General features: G+C 39.5%; 2 protein-coding genes across 6 annotated transcripts in view; one reads left to right on the top strand and one right to left on the bottom strand.

The window, feature by feature from the left end:
- The window catches only part of hmgcll1 (3-hydroxymethyl-3-methylglutaryl-CoA lyase-like 1), a 31,516-nt gene extending 17,046 nt beyond the window's left edge, over positions 1 to 14,470 (top strand). Inside the window, exons 5-8 of the mRNA XM_035800998.2 lie at positions 2,836 to 2,899; positions 4,111 to 4,299; positions 13,957 to 14,082; positions 14,355 to 14,470. Coding sequence (XP_035656891.1) covers positions 2,836 to 2,899; positions 4,111 to 4,299; positions 13,957 to 14,082; positions 14,355 to 14,459 — 484 coding nt within the window. The 3' untranslated portion in view covers positions 14,460 to 14,470. The remainder of the gene's footprint in view (positions 1 to 2,835; positions 2,900 to 4,110; positions 4,300 to 13,956; positions 14,083 to 14,354) is intronic.
- Positions 14,471 to 14,601: 131 nt separating this feature from the next.
- On the bottom strand, positions 14,602 to 25,177 carry gfral (GDNF family receptor alpha like). Of its 5 annotated transcripts, XR_008078180.1 has the most exons (11): positions 25,036 to 25,177; positions 24,192 to 24,326; positions 23,461 to 23,613; positions 21,475 to 21,864; positions 19,001 to 19,251; positions 18,522 to 18,587; positions 18,061 to 18,391; positions 17,673 to 17,926; positions 17,294 to 17,374; positions 17,069 to 17,147; positions 14,602 to 16,984 (listed from the first exon to the last, which is right to left on the bottom strand). XR_008078180.1 is itself a non-coding variant. In XM_035800996.2 (10 exons), exons 1-10 carry the CDS (start codon positions 25,073 to 25,075, stop codon positions 16,918 to 16,920), a joined length of 1,596 nt encoding a protein of 531 aa, XP_035656889.1. In that variant the 5' UTR covers positions 25,076 to 25,177; the 3' UTR covers positions 14,602 to 16,917. The 5 variants fall into 5 exon arrangements, 3 of the variants coding, with proteins under 3 accessions (XP_035656889.1, XP_052333836.1, XP_035656890.1); XR_008078179.1 differs by lacking the exon at positions 19,001 to 19,251 and having other exon boundaries at positions 17,302 to 17,374; XM_035800996.2 differs by lacking the exon at positions 19,001 to 19,251.
- Between the last annotated feature and the right edge of the window lie 134 nt (positions 25,178 to 25,311).

The raw sequence follows: 25,311 nt of genomic DNA, 5'->3' as shown, positions 1-25,311 counted from the left end.
TCAATGTGCGGGGGCAAATACCATTAGCCAAATACATTTAAACTCGGTTTTTCTCCATTTCTGACATTTAATCCTAGTAAAAATTCCATGTCTTAGGTCAGTTATGATCACCACTTTATTTTAAGAATGTGAAATGTCAGAATAATAGCAGAGAGAATGATTTATTTAAGCTTTTCTTTCATCACATTCCCAGTGGGTCAGAAGTTTACATACATTCAATTGGTAATTGGTAGCATTGCCTTTAAATTGTTTAACTTGGGTCAAACGTTTCGGGTAGCCTTCCACAAGCTTCCCACAACAAGTTAGGTGAATTTTGGCCTATTTCTCCTGCCAGAGCTGGTGTAACTGAGTCAGGTTTGTAGGCCTCCTTGCTCGCACATGCTTTTTCAGTTCTGCAAACAAATGTTCTATGGGATTGAGGTCAGGGCTTTGTGATGGTCATTACTATAACTTAAGCCATTTTGCCACAACTTTGGAATTATGCTTTGGGTCATTGTCCATTTGGAAGACCCATTTGTGACCAAGCTTTAACTTCCTGACTGATGTCTTGAGATGTTACTTCAATATATCCACATAATTTTCCTACTTCATGATGCCATCTATTTTGTGAAGTGCACCAGTCCCTCCTGCAGCAAAGAACCCCCACAACATGATGCGGCCACCCCCGTGTTTCATGGATGGGATGGTGTTCTTCGGCTTGCTTGTCTCCCCCTTTTTCCTCCAAACATAACGATGGTCATTAAACAGTTCTATTTTTGTTTAATCAGACCAGAGGACATTTCTCCACAAAGTACGATCATTGTCCCCATGTGCAGTTGCAAACCGTAGTCTGGCTTTTTTATGGCGGTTTGGGAGCAGTGGCTTCTTCCTTGCTGAGCGGCCTTTCAGGTTATGTCGACATAGGACTCGTTTTAATGTGGATATAGGCAGGGTAGCCTAGTGGTTAGAGCGTTGGACTAGTAACCGGAAGGTTGCAAGTTCAAACCCCCGAGCTGACAAGGTACAAATCTGTCGTTCTGCCCCTGAACAGGAAGTTAACCCACTTTTCCTAGGCCGTCATTGAAGATAAGAATTTGTTCTTAACTGACTTGCCTAGTTAAATAAAATAAAAATCTTCACAAGGTCCTTTGCTGTTGTTCTGGGATTGATCTGCACTTTTCGCACCAAAGTAGGTTCATCTCTAGGAGACAGAACGTGTCTCCTTCGTGAGCGGTATGATGGCTGCGTGGTCCCATGGTGTTTATACTTGCGTACTATTGTTTGTACAGCTGAACGTGGTAAATTCAGGTGTTTGGAAATTTCTCCCAAGGATGAACCAGACTTGTGGAGGTCTACAATTGTTTTCTGAGGTCTCGGCTGATTTATTTTGATTTTCCCATGATGTCAACCAAGGAGGCACTGAGTTTGAAGGTAGGCCTTGAAATACATCCACAGGTACACCTCCAATTGATTAAAATTATGTCAATTAGCCTGTCTGAAGCTTCTAAAGCCATGACATAATTTTCTGGAATTTCCCAAGCTGTTTAAAGGCACAGTCAACTTAGTGTATGTACACTTCTGACCCACTGGAATTGTGATACAGTGAATTATAAGTGAAATAATCTGTCTGTTAATAATTGTTGGAAAAATTACTTGTGTCATGCAGAAAGTAGATGTCCTAACCGACTTGCCAAAACTGTAGTTTATTAACAATACATTTGTGGAGAGGTTGAAAAATGAGTTTTAATGACTCCAACCGAAGTGTATGTAAACTTCTGACTTCAACTGTACATGTAGATAGAGGTAAAGTGCTTTGCATGGATGATAAACAGACTAGCAGCAGCATAAAAATGGGGGCGGTGGGGACAATGGAATTAGTCCGGGTAGCCATTTGATTAGCTGTTCAGGAGTCTTATGTCTTGGGGGTAGAAGCTGTCTAGAAGCCTTTTGGACCGAGACTGCTTGCCGTGCGGTAGCAGCGAGAACAGTTTATGACTAGAGTAGCTGGAGTCTTTGGCAATTTTTTGGGCCTTCCTCTGACATTGCATGGTATAGAGGTCCTGGGTGGCAGGAGGCTTGGCCCCAGTGATGTACTGGGCCGTACGTACTGCCCTCTGTGATGTTCAGATGTGTCCGTTATTTGAACTCTGTAAAGTATTTATTTTGGCAGCCATTTCTGAGGCTGGTAACTCTAATGAACTTGTCTTCTGGTATCTCTGGGTCTTCCTTTCCTGTGGCGGTCCTCATGAGATTCAGTTTCATCATAACCCTTGATGGTTTTTGTGACTGCACTTAAAGCAACTTTCAAAGTTCTTGAAATTTTCCAGATTGACTGAACTTCATGTCTTAAAGTAATGATGGACTTGCCATAATATGGACTTGGTATTTTACCAAATAGAACTATCTTCTGTAAACCTCCCTTACATTGTCACAACACAACTGATTGGCTCAAACGCATTAAGAGGGAAAGAAATTCCACAAATTAACTTTTAACAAGGTACACCTGTTATTTGAAATGAATTCCAGGTGACTACCTCATGAAGCTGGTTGAGAGAATGCCAAGAGTGTGCAAAGCTATCATCAAGGCAAATGGTGGTTACTTTAAAGAATCTCAAATGTCAAATATATTTTGATTTGTTGAACACTTTTTGGTTACTACATGATTCCCTATATGTTCGTTCATAGTTTTTATATCTTCAATATTATTCTACAATGTAGAACATAGTCAAAATAAGGAAAAACCCTTGAATGAGTGCGTGTCCAAACTTTTGACTGGTACTATATGTGTGTTTATGACCCGTGTATTAATATATGCCAAGTGTGTTTATTTGACCATGTATGTTTGTTTTCTTTTAGATGTGTTTCTTGTGCACTAGGATGTCCATATGAGGGACCCATTGAACCCACTAAAGTTGCAGAGGTAAGGCAACACTTCTGCGTTGCCGCCTTGTGTCAATAATGGACATACTCTATACCTTATACGTGGGTCGCTCCACGATATTAGTACCTTTTGGCTCGTGTAACTTGTTGAAAAAATCTAGTTTTATTTCACCTAATATTAACATTCTGTCACAAAGAGCACATGTTCAACCTAATTTTTAAAAATCCTATCTCAAAAATAACTGTAGTAAGTGCCTATTAAGTGCCAAATCAAGTAACAGTTTTGACCGTAACAGGGTTTAATCTTACATCAGCCAAAAATCCCTTGTGACAGGGGAAATGGAAGCTTGTTGTGTGCAACAGGGAGAGGCAATTTAATGCAAGCTTCACAAAGAAAATGCAATTTTTCAAAGATTTCTATTCAAATCAACACTGGAGTTGCTTACCAAGAAGGCATTGAATGTTCCTCAGTGGCCTATTTACAGTTTGTTTTTACGGTTTGAAAATCTATGAATCTAAGACTTGAAAATTGCTGTCTAGCAATGATCAACCATCAACTTGACAGAGCTGGTAGAATTTTTAAAAGAATAATGGGAAAATTTTGTGCAATCCAGGTGTGCAAAGCTCTTCTAGACTCATAACTGTTATTATCGCCTGTTGGGGTATTTTGTGTAGATGGGTGAGAGAAAAAAATATATTAAATAAATGTTGAATTCAGGCTGTAACATAACAAAATGTGAAATAATCAAGTGGTATGAATACTTTCTGAAGGCACTGTCTAGTAAAGAGCACTTAATTTCATATACAGTGTCAGGCTTTTGAAAATCCAACATTGGTGGACAATTTCTATTTAAAACATCAAAGGGAGGCCGTAGGGAATCATTTTCTGTAAATGTATAATCTAAACAATGTCAAACACCCGAAAGGACTGTTTCCTAGATTTAAAAACAACTTTCATATATCTGTGATGCCGTAACTACAGTATACACCGTTCTTCTGTTTTATGTTAAAATGTAACCTTAATGTAACTAGGCAAGTCAGTTAATAAAGAACAAATTCTTATTTGCAATGACGGCCTACATCGGCCAAAAGCAGACCACGCTGGGCTAATTGTGCGCCGCCCTATGGGACTCCCAATCACGGCCGGTTGTGGTACAGCCTGGATCATATCAAGCAAGAGAGCTCTGAGCTCCAGCATGTTTATGTTTCCAATGGACTTGTTATGATAAGTTGCTCTATTCTTGGCTATAGGTGGTAAAGCGGTTGTATGAACTGGGCTGCTACGAGGTGTCTCTGGGGGATACTATCGGCGTGGGCACCCCAGGCTCCATGGCCAAGATGCTGCACTACGTCATGAAAGAGGTACCCAGCAGCGCTCTGGCCGTTCACTGCCACGACACCTACGGCCAGGCTCTGGCCAACATCCTAACTGCACTGCAGGTAATGAGCTAACTGCTAACATTTAAGCACAATATGGGCACCACGGTTGTTTCAAACACATATTTTTTAGATCCCCTGACAATCTAGGGTATGAGTAATGTGGAGTAAAAGGTTACTGAAAGGATGCATGGTAAACGTTCATGACACAATACATAACAATGTGGTAGAGGGCCATTATGAAGTGGTCCAAGATGGATATTCATTTGAGCCAGTTTGCTACAGCAGGAAAATAATCCTGCAGCAATAGGAAATGTGTATTATAATTCATGGACATTTTTGTAGTGGCTTATACACTTTTTGTAAGGGAAAATCAAGTCTGAAATGTCAAAGTGGATATTTCACTCAACTACACTACAAGTTTTACATTTCCTACATTGCAGGAAAGTTGTCACCAAATAAAGGTCCTACATCTGTATTATGAAGGCTTTTGTGTACCGAACGTCTTGTGTGCTCCGATTGTTTTGTGAGAATTGAGGAGACATTGTTTGCTTGACTGAAAATATATTCATAAACAACAAAAACAAAGGTATATGTCACAATAGGACATACTGTACAGAAATAGGAGAACACACATCTCAATTTGGAATTGGGAACATGATCTGGAAGTCCCCCACAAAGTAAAATAATACAAAAACTGCACACCAATAAAATCCCAGAATCATAATGAACACAAGATATGCTCTCCTATTACCAGCACCTACATTAAAGATAATAAAATAGTATTTCACAGATCATCAATAAAGCTTTATCCTCTCTTTAAACCACAATATCGAATTAAGTTGTACAAAGCTTCCTGGAACACCACTCTTCTATTGTGTTTTTCACCACCCCTCCGGAGTGAACCTGTAACCCGGGAGTCAGTCAGGTCATAAACCAGAGGTAAGGTAGACATGGCTGTATCAGTTCTCTGGGGAACCTCATTGTGCTCTGTCTCCCAGTTTGTCATCCTTGGCAGCGGAGGGATGATATTTTGGTGCTGGGCGGGGTGTGGGTTTGGGTCAGAAGATGTGAAGGGGGTTCACACAAAGGCTCACCTATTCAGTGTCTGTTTCACATGACAGTGCCCTGGTCTTGACAATGGTACTGAGTGTGAGCGGAGGAAACAGCCAGCCCTGAGGGGTTCCCAACTCATGTGCTGCTTGGCTGTTGAACTATTTGACAATGCTGCACTTAAAGGGCATGGGGAAAATGATCCTATCATTGGCCCGCATGAAACACATGGAAAATGGAGAAGGCGAAAGAAACCGGTCCAGACCAGTAACTATGTAACTGAGACAGCGAGAATGAAGTGACTATCGCTGGATTCATTGAGAAATCGAGAGTTTGGGACTATAAGGTTCTATCTGCAAAAATATGATTCTGAGATAATTAGCTTTAAAGTTTCGCAACCCTCATTGTGTCAGCAATTTTAATCTTGTTTTCTTTTGAACTTAACAACATGGATTTGGGTATTTAAAGTACTATATAGGTAGAGAACATTGAACAAAACAAGGCTATGTCAATAACAACATTTTGACAAAAATGCAGATAGAAAGTTATATTCCCAGTCTCCCAAAAAGTGACATGGTAAGACACTTAGAAAAACAGAACAATTCAGAATGAAAAAGGCATCAGTCACTTAAGAAAAGCATTTGTTGTGCTGCAATCCCACTTACCCTAAATAACCCAGTCTGCATAACCTTTAGCACTGATTCATGGCTTTACTTATGAATTTATCTACTCAGAAAATACACCAGTGTTAAATCAACACTGACAGTGTTACATTTAACACTGATCCAGTGTCTCTGCAGTTCCACACTTTCAGTCTTAAATTAACATAGTGCTTAGTCTATAATACCTTATTTGCGTAAAAACATTCATATTGAAACAAACAATTCTAAAAATCGACCTGCAATAGAGCATGCTGGAAATATGATAATGATGGCTCTGGTTTAACACTGGTTATTAACACCAACACTGGGGTTCTTTTACACCCATTAGTGTTAATGTATCACTTACAGAGTTCATTTAACTCCTGAATTGACACTATAAAAGTTACACTGAAAGATCAACACTAGGTAACACTGGCCGATTTGCTGTGTATTTCCATGCTCAGGGAATTGTACATGTTCATAGAACAGCTTTCTGTTTTGTATTTTTTTTTTAAACAACCTTTCAACACATCCTGATGTTGGGCACTTTTGACAAGGGGTGAGAAGACCCAGAGGGTGGGTAAAATTCCTTTCTGTGAATCACATAGAAATTGATTTATCACAGCTGCCCCGTGACCATTGAAAATAATAACAGGCGTGGATATTTAGCCAACCATTTGTTCTCCTCCCATCTCAACAACCTCAGTGGAAATGAAAGATTTTATCATAGACTTTTCATTACTGAGTGCCAGTAGTCCATGCCACCAACTGGGATAGAAATGAATTCCACTAACCCCTGTCAACCCCGTGTCAACTCTGCTTTTGTTCATGATAATGACATTCCATGCTCTTTGTACCTTTATTTTGGGGAGTTCTGGGGTCCTTTGTTACAAACCCACCTTGGCGGGTCACACAATGACAAAGTATGTACTTTGTTTTTCAGGCTTGGCAGGGAAATAGATTTGATCTGACCCAACGTTTCCATGTAAACTGCAGCTGACTTGCTGAGCTATTGATAGAACTCAGTGTAGCCAGACGCTCTTGACTGAGAATTCAGACCTGTTCTTAATCATGCTTATCTCCTCTACATTAAGCAAAGCAAGACCGAGCCAAAGCTCATCGACAGTGCTTTAAACTTGTGAATCTCGCTAAATACACCACATACAAAAGTATGTGAACATCCCTTCAAATGAGTGGATTCGGCTATTTCAGCCAAACCCATTGCTGACAGGTTTATAAAATATAAACCGCCTCTGGAAGCAACGTCAGCTCACAGAACTGTTCATCGTAAGCTTCATGAAAGGAGTTTCCATTGCCGAGCAGCCACAGCATGCTCTATTACTAGCGAAGATCACTATGCGCAATGCCAAGCGTCGGCTGGAGTGGTGTAAATCTCGCCGCCATTGGACACTGGAGCAGTGGAAATACGTTCTCTAGAATGATGAATCACTCTTCACCATCTGGCAGTCCTTTGGACAAATCTGGGATTGGCGGTTGCCAGGAAAACACTACCTGCCCAAATACATAGCGCCAAATGTAAAGTTTGGTGGGAGGAATAATGGTCTGGGGCTGTTTTTCGTGGTTCGGGCTAGGCCCCTTAGTTTCAGTGAAGGGAAATCTTAACGATACAGCATACAATGACATTCTACATGGTTCTGTGATTCCAACTTTGTGGCAACAGTTTGGGGAAGTACCTTTCCAGTTTTCAGCATGACAATGCCCTCGTGCACAAAGTGAGGTCCATACAGAAATGGTTTGTTGAGATCGGTGTGGAGGAACACAGATCCCTGAACTCAACCACATCGAACACCTTTGGGATGAATTGGAACGCTGACTGCGAGCCAGGCCTGATCGTCCAACATCAGTACTCCACCTCACTACTGCTCTTGTGGCTGAATGGAAGCAAATCCCTGCAGCAATGTTCCAACATCTAGTGGAAAGCATTCCCAGAAGAGTGGAGACTGTTATAGTAGCAATGTTCCAACATCTAGTGGAAAGCCTTCCCAGAAGAGTGGAGACTGTTACAGCAGCAATGTTCAGACATCTAGTGGAAAGCCTTCCCAGAAGAGTGGAGACTGTTATAGTAGCAAAGGGAGACCAACTCCAAATTAATGTCCATGATCTTGGAGAGAGATGTCCGAAGAGCAGTTGTCCACATACTTTTGGTCATGTAGTGTATTTACAGAGTGGAAAGTATGAATGTTATTCTGATAATGGGTGGAAGTGTGTCAGTAAGGGTCACTATTCCATTTTGTCCAATATATCTAAATACTACGATGAGTGTTTTCCCAGTGGTGGCTTGAGAGACCCACGAATGGGTTGTACTGTAGCTAATATCTGCTGGGTAGTGGATCTCTATCTTGGATAGAGATGTTTATGTTTACTTGTGGTGTACAAGAAACCTCCCAAAGCTTTAGATGGTCCTAGAACCAAAACGTTTGGGAAGCACTGGTGATAGAGACAAAGTTGTAAATAGGATGAGGATGTTTCATAACCACAGTGATGACAAATCAAACAGGCATGTTGTCCAATAAACCTATGGTTATGAGTTAACCCATGCAATCCAGAGGACATTACATTTGAGCTGTGTAGGTGTATTGTTGAGTGTCATTAAAGTGAAGTGAGATGGGTGTAAAGACCTGTCAGTGGTAAACAACTCTGCCTATTTTCAACAAAGTGACTAAACATTTAGACAGCTTCATCCATGTGGTTTGATGGTTGATTACTAAACCCTCACTCCAAGGTCAAGGAGCAAAGTCTCTAGAATAATGAGTGTTAACATTAGTTTAATGTTACTGACTCTTCAAACGCAAGGTTGTTGACATATCAACAAAGGGAGTCATGCCCAAAGGGAGTCTCTTTTCTAAAGAATTTGCAATGCTCACGTTGTGCAGTCTTAGCAAGTTTATCTTCAGTAAGCATGTTTAGTGCTCTAGCTAGCTTGACTACAGCACCACCTATGACAATATTTAAACTTTTCTCTAAAAATGACTTCTGGAAATTTGGCAACATTGCCAACATGACAGGCTACAAGGAACTCCCATTTAATTGCCTGCTGAGGATATTAGCTTATTAGAAAAGGCCTGTGCCCCAGAGCGTGGTGCAGGAGTCAGTGTATGTGCCAGGTAACCATAGTGATGAAAGCCAGTAACTTGGTGGAAAATATACCTCTCCGTGTGCGCATAAGATCAAGACAATGCTGCCCTGGGCATGGTCCCGTTAGTACACGAACACACAAAGATATGGTGCCTTATTAGAGAGTAAAACACTATCAATTAATTAACCTCAGGTCGACATGAGGTGTCTGCTGTATCTCAAGATGGAAAATATAGTTTAATATACTAAAAACCATGCATCTCAAAGTTAACTATACAAACAACAAAGGTTAGATTGGAGCAAGAATTGGTGCAACCAATGAGGCAGGTGAAATTAGTATTTCTTGAATTTAGTATGACTTACTTCTTCAGCTTACTGTACAAAACATGGTAGTCAAATGCTTTGAGTGGTTTACACTGTAACTGAGGGGTACTTTCTTTAAGAGTGAGGACTCTACTTGGCCAATGAGCGCCATGGTCTTGACTAGACAATAGCAGGTTTTCATGCTTTAAGTTAGAAATTTCCCTCTTTTAATTTCTGATGAATCCATATATGTTTTTGTGTCTACCTCCCTATTACCTACACATATCAAGGAAGATGGTGTGGCTTTACAATGACAGGACAGTTTATTTATTGCTGGAAAGGGCTGTCCCAGGTTAGACATTTGTCAGCCTTGTGAGTTACCATTGAATACAATCTCCTTCAGTTCCACATTCTATGTAGAGAAATGTCAAGGCTGCGTTGGTGAAACATTGCTGCCTCAAACACTTCAATGAACATACCCTTTCTGCCCCAAGTGTCACACTGCCGCACTTCAAACAAACAATACTGGGCAAGAGTGTGGCAATCTCTCAAATTGTTCACTTACAGTATATTAGCCGCCTTCCGTAATCCCATATCATGTGAACAGCCCGAGTAAACTAAAGTGTATTCTGCCAGGAATGTATTGTTTTTTTTACCTCCACTGCTCACTGAATGTAGCTCTTTAACAGCCAGGCCACATCTGGTTTCTGGGCTATGAGAGGCTAATTGAACACTGGCAATTTGGACTTTCTGACCACCAGTCCCTGTGCATATTACGTCCCATAGAGCAACAGGAGTCAGACGTGTTGTTGAAAAGGATCGCTGTGCTCTTGCATTTTGTTCCACTCGGAAATGGTCCTCCGGAGACCCTTTGACCCTCTCGCAGTTAGCGGCAGAATGCGAGAGGTTTGGCACTGTAAATTACAACTCTGTGTTTACACAACAAAAAAGTCTGCCCAGTACAATATCCTGCCCTGGAGTTAACTAAGGTCTGGGAATCTTGTGTGCAGTGCACATCGGAGTAGATCACTAGGCCTTTGCCAACACAAACAGCAATTACAGGCTGCTCAGACAGCCCCTGGATAAAATAGACCCTTGTCTCGGAGAAAAGGCACCAATTAGGACCATTGTTTAAAGAGCAAACCGTACTTCCATTATTATTGTTTGCTTGGGTCTGTCCCCCAGGGAGAGACGTCCTTCATGATTTAATTCTGATGTGTCCCCGTGCCACACCGGGGTCATAAGTGAGTTCATTTTATATCACCGTGGGATCCTCTGACATCTGGTTCTGCCACGGGAAGCAGGAAAACGTTAATATTCTCCTGACGGTCGCTGAGATACGTGGAAAACATTGTGAATATCTTAATCTGCGATGCCTCTGAGAGAAGGAAATAACTTTTTAAATATATTTCCTGCAATGCACATTTTGCCATGGGGTGTATAGAAAATATTGCAGTTTTAAAGCAAGTTTTCTGCCATTTTACACATTTTGCCATGGGGCGGAAAGACATTTTTAAAAATGTAGAATAAATGTAATGCAATTCTACAAACTTTGCCATGACTTACAGTTTCTTCAGAAAGTACATAAAGCTTTGTATTCAGGACCTTCCATTTATATATTAGCCATATTTTGCAGTTTTACTTCATTGCCTTATTGCAAAAAGGATGCATGTTTTGGAACATTTTTTATTTTGTACAGGTTTCCTTCTTTTCACTCTAATTAGGTTATAATTGTGGAGTAACTACAATGTTGTTGATCCATCCTTATCCAATCACAGCCATTGAACTCTGTAACTGTTTTAAAGTCACCAATCCCTGAGCGGTTTCCTTTCTCTCCGGCGACTGAGTTAGGAAGGACGTCTGTATCTTTGTAGTGACTGGGTGTACTGATACACCATCCAAAGTGTAATTAATTACTTCAACATGCTCAAAGGGATATTCAATGTCTGCTCTTTCAAAAATGTATGCCCATCTACCAATAGGTGCCCTTCTTGGCGTGAGGCGTTGGAAAACCTTCCTAATCTTTATGGTTGAATCTGTGTTTGAAATGCACTGCTCAAATGAGAGACCTTACAGATAATTGTGTGTGTGGGGTACAGAGATGAGAGAGTCATTCACAAATCATGTTAAACACTATTATTGTACGCAGGGAGTTCATGCAACTTATTATGTGACTTGTTAAGCAGAGTTTTACTCCTGAACTCATTTAGGCTTTCCATAACAAAGGGGTTGAATGCCGTACCTCTCTTTCCTTTACTGACATTTCAGCTTTTAATTTTGTATACATTTCTTATACAAGAAAAGGAAAACATAATTCCATTTTGACATTATGGAGCATTGTGTTTAGGCCAGAGACACAAAATCTGTATTTAAACCATTTTAAATGCAGTTTATAACACAACAAAAAAAGTTGTGGGGTGTGAATACTTTCTAAAGGCACTGTATTCCAATGATCTGAGTGAAAGTGACTAGCAAATTCTTTGTGGGCCGCTTTGAGGTTAGGGCCCCTGGGCACGTGCGCTGCATGCCTGGTCGGTATTCGGACATGATTACTACAAGTTTAGATAGCTGGCTAGACTAACTTACCAATCAAAAAATTGAAAGCTGACATGGCTAATTTAATGACTCTCAGTGACTGACATAACAAGATAAAAAACTGCTGATATATAACCAGATTTCGAACTTGCACCTTGTGTATTCTACTATTCTACCTCTCAAGTTGAGATGATTGATGATTGATTTCCTAGAAAGTAATGTTTTTTGGGGTCATGGGCCACCTAGTGGCTGGGGGCCCTAAGCTACTGCTTATGTCTCTTATGCATGGAACCGGCCCTGCTTGATTTCATAATTTGTCCCAATGAAGACAAAACGTTCCAAGGCTATTGTAAATAACCTGATGGCTTTGAGGCCTGAGGTCCTCAGAGGCATATTATATAGTAATTTCCCCCCATCCTGAAAGTAAGTGAAGCTGTGTACAAGGTTTTAATACGTGGCAGTTGATAAACTGTATAAAACTCAGGTTCTCTGTTGGAGCATATAAATCATGTTTAAAACCCAACATAACAACAACAGCATATCCCATGATTTGAGAGTTAACATCTGGGAAAACTTCTCTATGCTTCATATTGTCTTTAATGAAACGTAAATGTATTCGACAAGAATAATTAAACTTGTCTGGCGGACTGAAGATGTTTTTATGACATCAACATTTTGGATGAAACAAGCTCATGATTTTTTTCTGAAAGGTTAAAGTTTAATGGAAGACAAATTAGCAAGGTGGGTTTAAGGCAAAAGGTTATGCGTTCATGTGTTTTTGAGGTCTTCATAACTTGGAATTGAACTGTCACTTTCAGCTGTACTTCCTGTCTCCTTTGCTTAAAGTCTGAAGGGACAACAAAGGACAACAACAAATCTGTATGCTTTTCTGCATTCTTTATACAGTGATGTTGCATTCCATATGAAAGATAAAAACATTCTTATCATGATAAAGTGGATTATTCTCCCCAAGATCACATGAGGTGGATGTTTTGGGAATGTTTAACTACGATAAGGCATTTCTTTCCTGCAACACTAGTTCAATCAAAAATCAGTGAGCCTATCCCTTGCTAAGCAACACGTTCTGGCTGTTTGGTACCGTGGTCCAACAATACGCTCAACAATGCATCATTCATTCTCATGTGGAGGCCAGACAGTTGGTGTCGTAGGCAGTAAAAAGCATTTTCCCACAGAAAGTAGAACTCTCTCTGACAATTACTTTTATTGTGGACATTGCATGAACCAATTTGAACTCAGAGACATTAAACAAAACAAGACATACATTTTATATGTAATTATTTCTACATATGGATACATCCTATTTTTTCAGGACATAGAAAATACTGAGACATTATACTCAAAGACAGCAGAGGGTGTCTTGATGTCATTGAAATTGAGTTATTGCCCTGAATTTAAACAACCCCAGCGCTTAGTAACACACACCTTGGAATTAACCATTAACCATTGGACTGTAGGTAGAATATGAATGATTCAATGAATGTATAAAGTTATAAGTATTTGAGTTATAGACAAAAGACCCAAGAAAATATATGTGGAGAACAGTCTTGTTAAAAGTGAGTAACAATTGAGTAAAAAGTAAACAGAAATGTGTATTTTGAGACTTAAGAGGTCACAAGAGGTGGTGCAGTTTAACACACGTTACCATGAGGATCAGAAAACATGGTAAAACAATATGGAACTTTCTGTATTTACAGAGTCTGATATTACCAAAAACAAATGATGTGCCACTGGTTTAGTATGACAAAGAGGATGAGTAAGCTGAACTGTGGGGGACACCAGGCTGTTGCGCCCACTCATCTCCGAGAAATGAAGACCACAGTTATCCTAACTGTCTGTAAAACATCACCACAGCCCTGGCAGGGCATGCTGTACCAACACATACAATACAGGAGAACAGGGGACATTGTTCTACATGGGATTTTGCCATCTGCTTGCTCTGTGCGTGTGGTTGCTGAATGTCTCTCCTGTGTGTGTGTGTGTGTGTGTGTGTGTGTGTGTGTGTGTGTGTGTGTGTGTGTGTGTGTGTGTGTGTGTGTGTGTGTGTGTGTGTGTGTGTGTGTGTATACCTCAGATGGGGATTTGTGCGGTGGACTCATCTGTAGCAGGTCTGGGCGGGTGCCCATATGCCCAGGGAGCCTCTGGTAACGTGTCAACAGAAGATGTTCTCTATATGCTCCATGGCATGGGCATTAAAACTGTGAGTGTTGCCTCACACATAACCTGAAAACAGCACTTTAAAACAGCTTTGTAATCGCTAGGGAAAATACAGCTCACTCTCATTCATTTGAGAAAGCTTCAGATAGAGGATCAGCCCTGTTTACATTAGTCAAGTTTTTTGTTGTTGCATAACTGTCATGTGTATTGGTAGGCCTGTTGTTTCTATTTTCACAATGGTTTACTCTGCAATGGCGCCCCCTTCTGGCAGGGTACCATTCCTGCTTCTTTGATCCCTTGTTTCTTTCATTCCAGGGAGTCGATCTCTCCAAGGTAATAGAGGCAGGTGATTTCATCTGCAAAGCCTTAAATCGCAAGACCAATTCCAAGGTAGCCCAAGCAAGAAGCAAGTCCTCGTGATTCATCTGTGCATTGATACAAGAAGAAGATAAAGACCTTTCCCTTTAGCACAGTGTTTTTGTCGTGTTGATGCTGCATATAGATAGCCCATGATTCTATACAAAGTGCAATATACATACTTTTTAAAAAACCACAATTGATGGCCATTTAGCAGAGGCACTTTATTAAAACGTTGTTGGACAAGGCTACTTAAATTCAAGAAATAACAGAACTTTTTTAACCAAAAAACCTCTTCCAGTTATCACGTATAGTCTGTCTGGTAGGAGGTGAAAGATAGAGATGACTCCTCACTAAGTTGTGAAAGTTATTCATGGTGTTTCTGTGGGGGTCTCTTCCTATTCATTTCCAGCTCAGCAGGAGAGTCCTGCTGGGTTTTAAACCATTCGATCATTGTCTCCCTCAAAATGTATTTTTCTCCCTCAAAATGTATTTTCAAGTCCTTTGCTCTATTAACATGGAAGTCTGTCTGTCTCCACATGTAAAATATTGATTGGTTTTTTCTCTCTTCAAAGCAAATGTTATTTGTCAGGTGCCAAATACAACCGATATAGACTTTACAGTGAAATGCTTGCTTGCGAGCCCTTCACAACGATGCAGAGTAAAACAAATAATAGTAATACAATTCATCCTCACCAGTGCATGACCCCATTCGAAACCATATAGATGGTTGTGACTATTCATTTTATTCTGTAGAGTTAAAAGCACAGTAGGCGGCAGCTTTATGTTGACCTATAGTATGTGCAATAGTCAAAGGGGCCAAATGTATTTTACCTGAAGCCTCTTAACCGTTTATTTTAGTTGAAGTAGGCGTTCTGAACATACATCTCTAAGAACACCGAACAATATCATGAACTTTGTTGTATAATAAAGTATCTAACCTCCCTTCCACTAGACTGTACTCCTTTTTAAACAATATACACAAGTAAATTATTTTATTAATTTGCATTTCAATAGTAATGAATGCAGTTCAATGTGAAGTATTATGTGACAAAGTTCCATAATAATAAGAAATACATTCAATGTATGTAGTGACGTTATTCTATGGGTTCATCTTGCAATAGGAAGCGACATTTATATTATGCATTAAATAAATAGTTACTTAAAGAAGGGTGGTTGAGTAAGTCTGATTTGTTAGAAAGCCAAGATAACATAATATTATCCCTTTTTATATTGTAGTTGGATTGGAGGAAATATAAACAGACAAAAACTGAAGTGTTCTGGTAAACCACTGTGAATCCAACATGTTTACTACATAAAGATAATAAAGGTTGATTAAACAAAATTGTTTACAGTTAAAGAGCTAGATTACTGTAGGTTTCAGATTACACATGACATTCTAAGCTTTCAATATTTGCCTACAGTGCTGCCTGCATATCTAATATTTATCTAATCATCTACTGGCCCCTACAGCCCAACCTTTCCCAAACATCAAGGCTTAGCTTTGTTATTATCTTGTGACAATATTGTATTACTTAAATTATTATTTTACTTGAGATAAATCCAAACAGTTGTTAACCTTTAAATATCTTACTGGGAGAGTATCACAGGATTAAACGCACAATAATCTTTTTGACACACATTACCAATATATTTTCTGAATGTTAAAAAATACAAAATTCCCATTGGCATAAACACAGCATCAATTTTGTTGACATCTGGATTAAGGTGTTGAGGTTCCATGAAAAGGGGGACAAAGCAATGCATCTTATCAGACTTGAGACAAGTCATAGATGTGACCTTAAACATGAACATCTGCTACATAGCAACGTTAGCCATCATATATCAACCTAATTATGCAATTCTCTAACACGTTCTGTATAGCCAGCTAGCATATTGCTAATATAATTAACTCATGTTGGTTACTGGTAATACATTGCACATGTTAACATACAACAAAGATCTTGTCTTTGCTCCCTTGGAAAAACAGGATGGTTACAAGGCTGTAGAAATATATATAGATATGTTTTTCTTATAAGAAGACTGAATCAGCTCTACAGCATTGGAGTGACAATAGAGACAAGAAAAAAAATAACTTAAAAGGGATGAGTCAATATTTGACCATCATTGCCTTGTTGACATAACCAGTTGTATAATGTCCCTTACTGACTGTGTTGTGTACCAGTTACTAGAGCGCTATCAGCTTTTTCCAGGAGTTATCACATAAACCACGCCACTGTGTTCTGACACTCAAGCTAACAAGGATAGCAGAAATTGCTTATGGCCGTACATTTGTTTAATTTCACAAAATTATCTTAAAACAGAGTCATGTTTTGACATATTAGTATAAGTAGCTAAGGAAATGTTGATCAAATAGTATTTTCAAAAAGCTGTTAGATACCAATAAATCTAAATTAGATCAGAAAATGCAGGTTCTGCATTATCAGACATATACCTTTGCTTACTGTACCATAATCATATGGATAATATATACACAGATACACGCATTTGAGTGTCAAGGTCAGAAAATTACAACACAATTTTTATCAGGAGGGTGAAATTGAGGCTTTTTGTTCCCTTTGTGCTTCCTATGAGAAAAAAAGCAATATATCAAACAATTGTATTGTTTACACATTCTACCCTGCATCGATTATTAATGTGCACTTACTTACCGTATGTGAAGAACAATCATGACTCCCAACAGTACTACTGCAACAAGCAGTATGTATGCAAAAACATTCAACAGCTGATCTGAAAAAGCAAAACACACTTTGATTTGAAGCTCTCATGGTGGATGTCAATTGATTTGACTGTCTCAATACCATTTTGAATAGACACAACAACCATTACAGTGGTGACATTTAGCATTACAGTTGAAGGATAACTTAAAACATTACCACTCAACCATTCGTATCCTGATTCTGATTCAGTCATTGGAGGTGGCACATAAGGAGTACTTTCTTTCTTCACTGGTGACACTGAAATACATTTTAAAAACAGTTAGGTTTTCAGCCACTTAAAAAAAAAAAATCAGAAACACAAACTATTTGCCCCACTCCCCCCACTGACTTTGCTGATAACTAAGTACATTTTCTCTCAACAATGAAGTTATCTTAAGATGAATACACTAATGTAAGTGGCTCTGCATAAGAGTGTCTGCTAAATGACTAAAATGTCAAATGTAAATGCAATAAACACATCCATTGGGGAAAAAACGTCACCGTATAAATGATCCAATAAGTAGTGTTGTAGTTAATGACTGTGGACGTCACTCACTAAAATGCGTTCGGTTGTGAAGTACTTCACGCATCATGTTGCACTTGTATAGGTCTTTGCTGTGAAGTCCACCACATGTACAGGGATGCTGAAGTGTTGTTCCCATGGTAGCAATCAAAGCCATTCTGCACTTTGCATCTCCTCCAAGGATAAGAGCAGGATCCAGAAGACTAGTGCATTCATCCATAGCAAAATCACTGCATGGTGTGTCTTCAGTGTCCCAGCAGTTTGATAGGAGAGCTTCTAAACGGTTCCTGTTCATTTATATTTATATAATAAATCATACAGCAAAAAGACCCAGGCAGGCACTACAATGTCTACATGAAAACGTCAGCAAAATCCCCTGTAGACTTATAAAAATGTTGTATCACGATTGTCCAATACAAACCTGCAGAGCGCCTCCCCCAGGCAGTTGTCAAAGATTTCGAGACAGATTTGGGTCCTGGCCTCCTCCAAATGTTCTCCACATGTGCCACTGTGCAGACCCTCCTTCATATGCAGACAGTCCGGATCGCCTGGGTCACATTCACAGAGGACGAACATCTCTGCGATGTTGTATGGCAGACCAGCGTAGAGCTGTTGAGTGACCTGTCGACAGTGAGTGCTGTTGCATTGCTTTGCCAAACACGTCTGCACAAGAGGAACCATCTGCCTGTTGCAGACATCATCATGGAGGCAGATTGTCATCTGTTGCAAACAGGACCCATCAATGTCATGAACTGAAAAATAAGGTTCTGGAGTCAATTATACTGTTTATAGCCCAAACTACAATATTTCCAGTAACATAAATAGTTATAATCGTCTAACTGTGTTCTAAATGTATGAACACGAGGACAACAAATTCATTACCGTATTCTTTCAGACTGCTACTTTTCCAATCCACAGTTGAACTCTTCTTCTGTTGTGCTATATGGACTTAGATCATCAAAGAGAATAATGCATTACACACAGACTTATACACAACGCCCACAGACCACAATACCTTGCTATGTGCGGATAGTATGCATCCTCTTCCCATAAAGAATGTTCTACCATATAGCCAGTTATGCAGGGTTAAATTAATCTGTGGCAATCAGACAGATTTGACAGCAATGCAAAAAAAAAAGACAGATAAATTCAAAATGAGAGGCTACAAGGACAAAACTCTTGATGCTGCAATGATGAAAATATCTCAAAAACCAAGAGAGGAATTACTAAAAACTCAGCCAAAGAAGAAAAACAACGCAACTGTCTTTTGCACCAAGTACACCAAGAGTTCAGAGAAAATGAAAGCAATCCTGAAAAAGCACGGGCATATTCTGCAATTAGACAACAAAAATATTGCACACCTCTTCAAGGAACCTCCAATGGTGGTCTATAAGTGTGGTCGCAATATTGGAGACAGTTTGGTGAGATCTGACATACCCCCTGAGCCCACTCAGATACTCTTGACACCCATTCCATGCGCACAGTGTAATAGCACTATAAAAACATCCTTCTTCAGACACCCACATACAGGTTGAAAAATCCCTGTGAGGGGTATCATCTCATCCAAGACCAAGGGAGTAATCTATCTCATCACCTGTTCATGTGGACAAGCCTACGTAGGACAAACGAAAAGACAATTAAAACAACACATAGCTGAACACTGCAGCTCAATCAGGGGTAAGAACGTTGACTATCCAGTAGCAGCTCTCTTTGTTGAAGCTAACCATCCAATCCCCTCCCTCAAATACACTGGCATTGAGCATGTTGCTCTACCAAGGAGAGGTAGTAACATTGAGATTCTACTACTACAAAGGGAGGCTTACGGGATATCCTTTCTAAAATATTGACCCCTAGTGGTCTGAATATTGACTTTGATCTCAGGCCCTTCTTATGAACAAGTCTTACAAATGTATATATTCTTTCTACGGCTTATTAGCGTAACCTAATATGTTCCTCCTGTTGATGATGCTTATTATTCATTATGGTTGAACCAAAAGATTACATGTAACAAATATGAAATTAAATATGAAACAATTAAATATGTGAAATTGAATTAAACAATCATTTATGTTGATGCTAACATTATGTAAAATATTTAATGATGTTTCTATATGAGAACAATAGCCTAATATATTTAATATGCCATAATCTATTGTTTTTGAACAGTTTCAGTAGTTCATTCTAATTAACTTAATCACTATGACACACCCTTCACTGTTGTCATTGGTTGCACTAATTGCACTGTTTGTCTACATAACCTGGTTCAAGTATTCATGACATTACTCTGAAGAAGGCACAGTGATGCTGAAACATTGGTAAATATCCAATACATTACTGCTAGTTTATATATGGAGTGTGCGACTTTATTTTGAGAGTTTATAGTTTATTCGCCGTTAGTCAGGACCTCCATACAAACACATTTTTCTGGGTGTGCGCCAGCTCATGTTTTTAATTGTGCTATGTGGGTGGGACAAAGATTCCAAAACAATATAAATCCAGACACCTATACAGTACCAGTCAAAAGTTTGGACTCACATTCCAGGGTTTTTCTTTCTTTTTACTTTTTTCTACATCGTAGAATAATAGTGAAGACATCAGTTAATAGTGAAAACATCAGTTGTGTTGTGACATGGTAGGGTTGGTATACAGACGATAACTCTATTTGATGAAATACCAAGTCCATATTTTGTCAAGAACAGCACAAATAAGCAAAGCGAAACGACAGTCCATCATTACTTTAAGACATGAAGGTCAGTCAACTTTCAAGAACTTTGAAAGTTTCTTCAAGTGCAGTCGCAAAAACGATCAAGCGCTATGATGAAAATGGCTCCCGTGAAGCCCGCCACAGGAAAGGAAGACCCAGAGTTACCTCTGCTGCAGAAGATGAGTTCATTAGAGGTAACTGCACCTCAGATTGCAGCCCAAATAAATGCTTTACAGACACATGTCAACATCGACTGTTCAGAGGAGACTGTGTGAATCAAGCCTTCATGGTCAAATTGCTGCAAAGAAACCACTACTAAAGGACACCAATAAGAATAAGAGACTTGCTTGGGCCAAGAAAAAGATGAGCAATGGACAATTTGAGATTTTTGGTTCCAACCCCAGTGTGCAGAGTAAGTGAACGGATGATCTCCGCATGTGTAGTTTCCGCCATGAAGCATGGAGGACGAGATGTGATCGTGTGGGAGTGCTTTGCTGGTGACACTGTCAGTGATTTATTTACAATTCAAGGCACACTTAATCAGCATGGCAATCACTTCTTTCTCCAGCGATACGCCATCCCATCTTGTTTGCGCTTATTGGGACAATCATTTGTTTTCAACAGGACAATGACCAAACACACCTCCAGTCTGTGTAAGGGCTATTTGACCAAGAAGGAGAGTGATGGAGTGCTGCATAAGATGGCTTCCACAATCACCTGATCTCAACCCAATTGAGATGGTTTGGGATGAGTTGGATTGCAGAGTGAAGGAAAAGCAGCCAACAAGTGCTCAGCATATGTGGGAACTCCTTCAAGACTGTTGGAAAAGCATTAAACATGAAACTGGTTGAGAGAATGCCTAGAGTGTGCAAAGGGTGGCTACTTTGAAGAATCTCAAATATATTTTGATTTGTTTAGCACTTTTTTGGTTACTACATGATTCCATATGTGTTATGTCATATTTTTTTTGATGTCTTCACTATTATTCTACAATGTAGAAAATACTCAAGAAAAACCCTTGAATGAGTAGATATGTCAAACTTTTGACTGGTACTGTACCTATGTCCATTTTAAAAGTTAATAAAAGTTAATAAATACCCTGTAAATTACAGGAGATAAAATGAGTCTTACCAGTTAACTTCTTTCTTGTATTTGACCTGTCCTTTAAATCATGTAGACCCGTTGAAGCCAATGCCTCCAGTGCATTCTGAATGCAGGAGTTGTTGTTCACGACACTCCATATCCCTTGGCACTTTCTTCTGCTCAGGGCGCATGTACAATTAGACAGAGAGGTGCTCTGGAGTTCCATCCACAATGACAGACAGTGGCGCTGAGAGCTTGGAGAGTTGCACTGTTTTTTTCCTTTCTGGCATGAGTCCTTCAACTTCTTATACACTAATGCACAGTGGTGGGACTTCTGGCAACTATGAAGAGCAGAGAGACAGCTATCTCTGGTGGTTATTGGTTGTTCCTTCATAGGATTCCAGCGGGGGCTAACAGAGCTGCTCAGGGCTTGACCATCTACAAATACAGATGCATTGCAATGTAAAAAGGACATGTAATGTACAGTTGAAGTCAGAAGTTTACATACACTTAGGTTGAAGTCATTAAAACTCGTTTTTCAACCACAAGTCAGTTAGAACATCTACTTTGTGCATGACACAAGTAATTTTTCCAACAATTGCTTACAGGCAGATTATTTAACTTATAATACACTGTATCACAATTCCAGTGGGTCAGAAGTTTATATACACTAAGTTGACTGTGCCTTTAAACAGCTTGGAAAATTCCAGAAAATTATGTCAGCAAGGAAGAAGCCACAAATCCAGACGACTGTTTGCAATTGCACATGGGGACAAAGATCGTACTTTTTGAAGAAATGTCCTCTGGTCTGATGAAACAAAAATAGAACTGTTTGGCCATAACGACCATCGTTCTGTTCGGGGTAAAAAGGGGGAGGCTTGCAAGCCGAAGAACACCATCCCAACCGTGAAGAACGGGGGTGGCAGTATCATGTTGTGGGGGTGCTTTGCTGCAGGTGGGACTGGTGCACTTCACAAAATAGATGGCATCATGAGGTAGGAAAATGATGTGGATATATTGAAGTAACATCTCAAGACATCAGTCAGGAAGTTAAAGCTTGGTCGCAAATGGGTCTTCCAAATGGACAATGACCCAAAGCATAATTCCAATGTCGTGGCAAAATGGCGTAAGGACAACAAAGTCAAGTTATAGTAATGGCCATCACAAAGCCCTGACCTCAATCCTATAGAACATTTGTGGGCAGAATTGAAAAAGTGTGTGTGAGCAAGGAGACCTACAAACCTGACTCAGTTACACCAGCTCTGTCAGGAGGAATGGGACAAAATTCACCCAATTTATCGTGGGAAACTTGTGGAAGGCTACCCGAAACGTTTGACCCAAGTTAAACAATTTAAAGGCAATGCTACCAAATACTAATTGAGTGTATGTAAACTTCTGACCCACTGGGAAATTGATGAAAGTAATAAAAGCTGAAACTAATCATTGTCTCTATTATTCTGACATTTCACATTCTTAAAATAAAGTGGTGATCCTAACTGACCTAAGGCAGTGCATTTTTACTAGGATTAAATGTCAGAAATGATGAAAAACGGAGTTTAAATGTATTTGGCTAAGGTGTATGTAAACTTCCGACTTAAAGTGTTTGTGTGTGCAGTACCAGTCAAAAGTTTGGAGTACCAGTCAACTGTATGTATCACCAAAGGAGAGTTACATTTACCGTACTAGGTTTGCTTCATTTAGTTCTTCATTGATTCCTTACTAAGAATACTAGTGTTGATAGGACAACTAAAAACTACATGTACAGATAGATGTAGGATGTTAATTTTAGCCAGTTTGCTAAAACAGGAAAATAGTCCAGCAGCAACAGGAAATGTGAATTATTATGTGGATTTATAATTAAGGGAGTTTTTTGTTGGGGTTGATAAATGTATTTTATGGGAAATTAACTCTGAAATTTTGTGGAAATAATCAACTTAAGTTTTTAATTTCCTGCAATTGCAGGAAAGTTCTTCTGCAACAGGGTGAGCAAATGAAGATCCTACATCTGTACTATGTATGAGAGAATGGGTGCACCTGTCTCAGGGAGGCATTGTGAAGTGAGTAGTTCCAGAGAGGTACAGGGCTCCTCCCATGCACACAGACACCCTCTCACTGTAGGATATTGGTCAAGAATGGAGTGGATGGTCATGTTACAGACCTTTGAGACTTTTATTTGGCAACTTCCATCTGGATTCGAACACAAAGGAGAAGAGGTAGAAAAACAGGATTTTCAAAGGCTGTTAAATAGATGCACATTGGCACTGATATGTATTCTGTTCAACAGGTGGTTATTTTCAAGGCTGGGCTACCCCCTACCATGTAATTGGCCAAATGAATTGTTTGATTATCTCAGAATAAACACAAAGAATTTCTGGGCAGGTTTGTTGTAGCTTTGTGGGACTCCAAAGACGGACATGTACATATCTAATCCCTTTCCCACAATAATGTAGCCTACAGCTCCCAGAATTACAGTCATTGAGGTTCTATTTGTCCTCTCGTTGAGACAACAACATCATCTGCTCTAGGCAATAGCAGGTGTGAAATCCATTTTCCACACAAGACTATAGGCTTGAGGCTATTGCTTTAGTAGTATTAGGTTTCCTCAATATCACACAGGGGTGGAATCAAACATTATCTCTACTGTAATTGAATTTATGTTCCATGGCTCTTGATAGTATTTTATTCACTCAAAGAATGGTAATATGGTTTAAGTCCCAGTAATTAAATAAAACAGATTACATCTCTTGCAGCAAAACATGTTTTACCTTTAGGATGACATATGTTTCTGAGAGAGGATTTCTCACAGAAAGCCGACTCTGATATGCATGCCTCCATAAAGGCAAAACAGCCTGTGGATCTGGATGAAATCTTGATGCTGGTCATCTGGTAAACAAGAACGACTGGAAAATATTTACAAAAAAAAAGTTTGAATACAACAACTTTAAAGTAATTGAACTCTTCTCCAATGTTTTGGTAGATAGAACACCTTCCCCATCCTTCTCTTATGAGTGGATTTCACACTGAGTAAACTGCAAAGTAGGCTACTGCTTGAAATTGAATACAAAACTTTAGTCCTTATGTTCCCCTTTAAACTACCCACTGGGCACAGACCTCAGTTCAAGGTCCAGTTTTGATTTACATTTTGTTGAGTTGTTAATTCATTGCAAAATCAACAAACAAACAAAATCACAAGTTCGTTGGATTTAGGTTAAAAGTTGGGTAAAAACCTTTTTTAAATGACTGCAAATTCAATCAGTTTTCCACGATCATTCAGCATCGTCACATAGATGTTTTTGGTTGAAGTGACGTGGAAACAGCGTTGATTAAACCAGTAGATTGTGTAGTATTATTTCAACCAAGTTCATTTAGGCTGCCCATTCACTCATTTATTTGGCAAATGAAAATACTAAACATATGGATATTATCATAACTCTATTTAACTTGACCACTTTTTCTACTTACTCTACATTGGGGAGCTACGGTCTATCTTTATAGGTCAGGTATCACAGCAGTGGTAGTATAGGAAAGCTTTCCTTTAATCACATGCTTGAGGCTCGATAAAAAGAAGCTAAACATACACCAAATGACCTGTAGACTTTATATACTCACCAATTACCGCCGCGGTTTTCACACCTGTCGTTCGCTGCATGGTAACACCTTCCCTTTCGGTTGGTACCTCTTCAAGTAGACAGTTCCGATCTTTGCAGCTGCGATTGCCCCGGCGCGTATCAATCGCTATGACGTCAGTTGAAAGGTAACCAGATTTGCAGGTGGGATCTAGGCTAAATACTTACACCTCTGAGACTACGATTAGCTAAACAGATAAGTGAATGCAAGTTTGAGTTGCGGCTGATTGCATGCTCATAAAGTAAACATTTCATGCCC

This window comes from Oncorhynchus keta, chromosome 24 (genome assembly GCF_023373465.1).
Source record: "Oncorhynchus keta strain PuntledgeMale-10-30-2019 chromosome 24, Oket_V2, whole genome shotgun sequence".
Classification (NCBI taxonomy): domain Eukaryota; kingdom Metazoa; phylum Chordata; class Actinopteri; order Salmoniformes; family Salmonidae; genus Oncorhynchus; species Oncorhynchus keta.
Note: the sequence above shows the minus strand (reverse complement) of the source record. Positions and strands in the feature narration are given on the sequence as shown.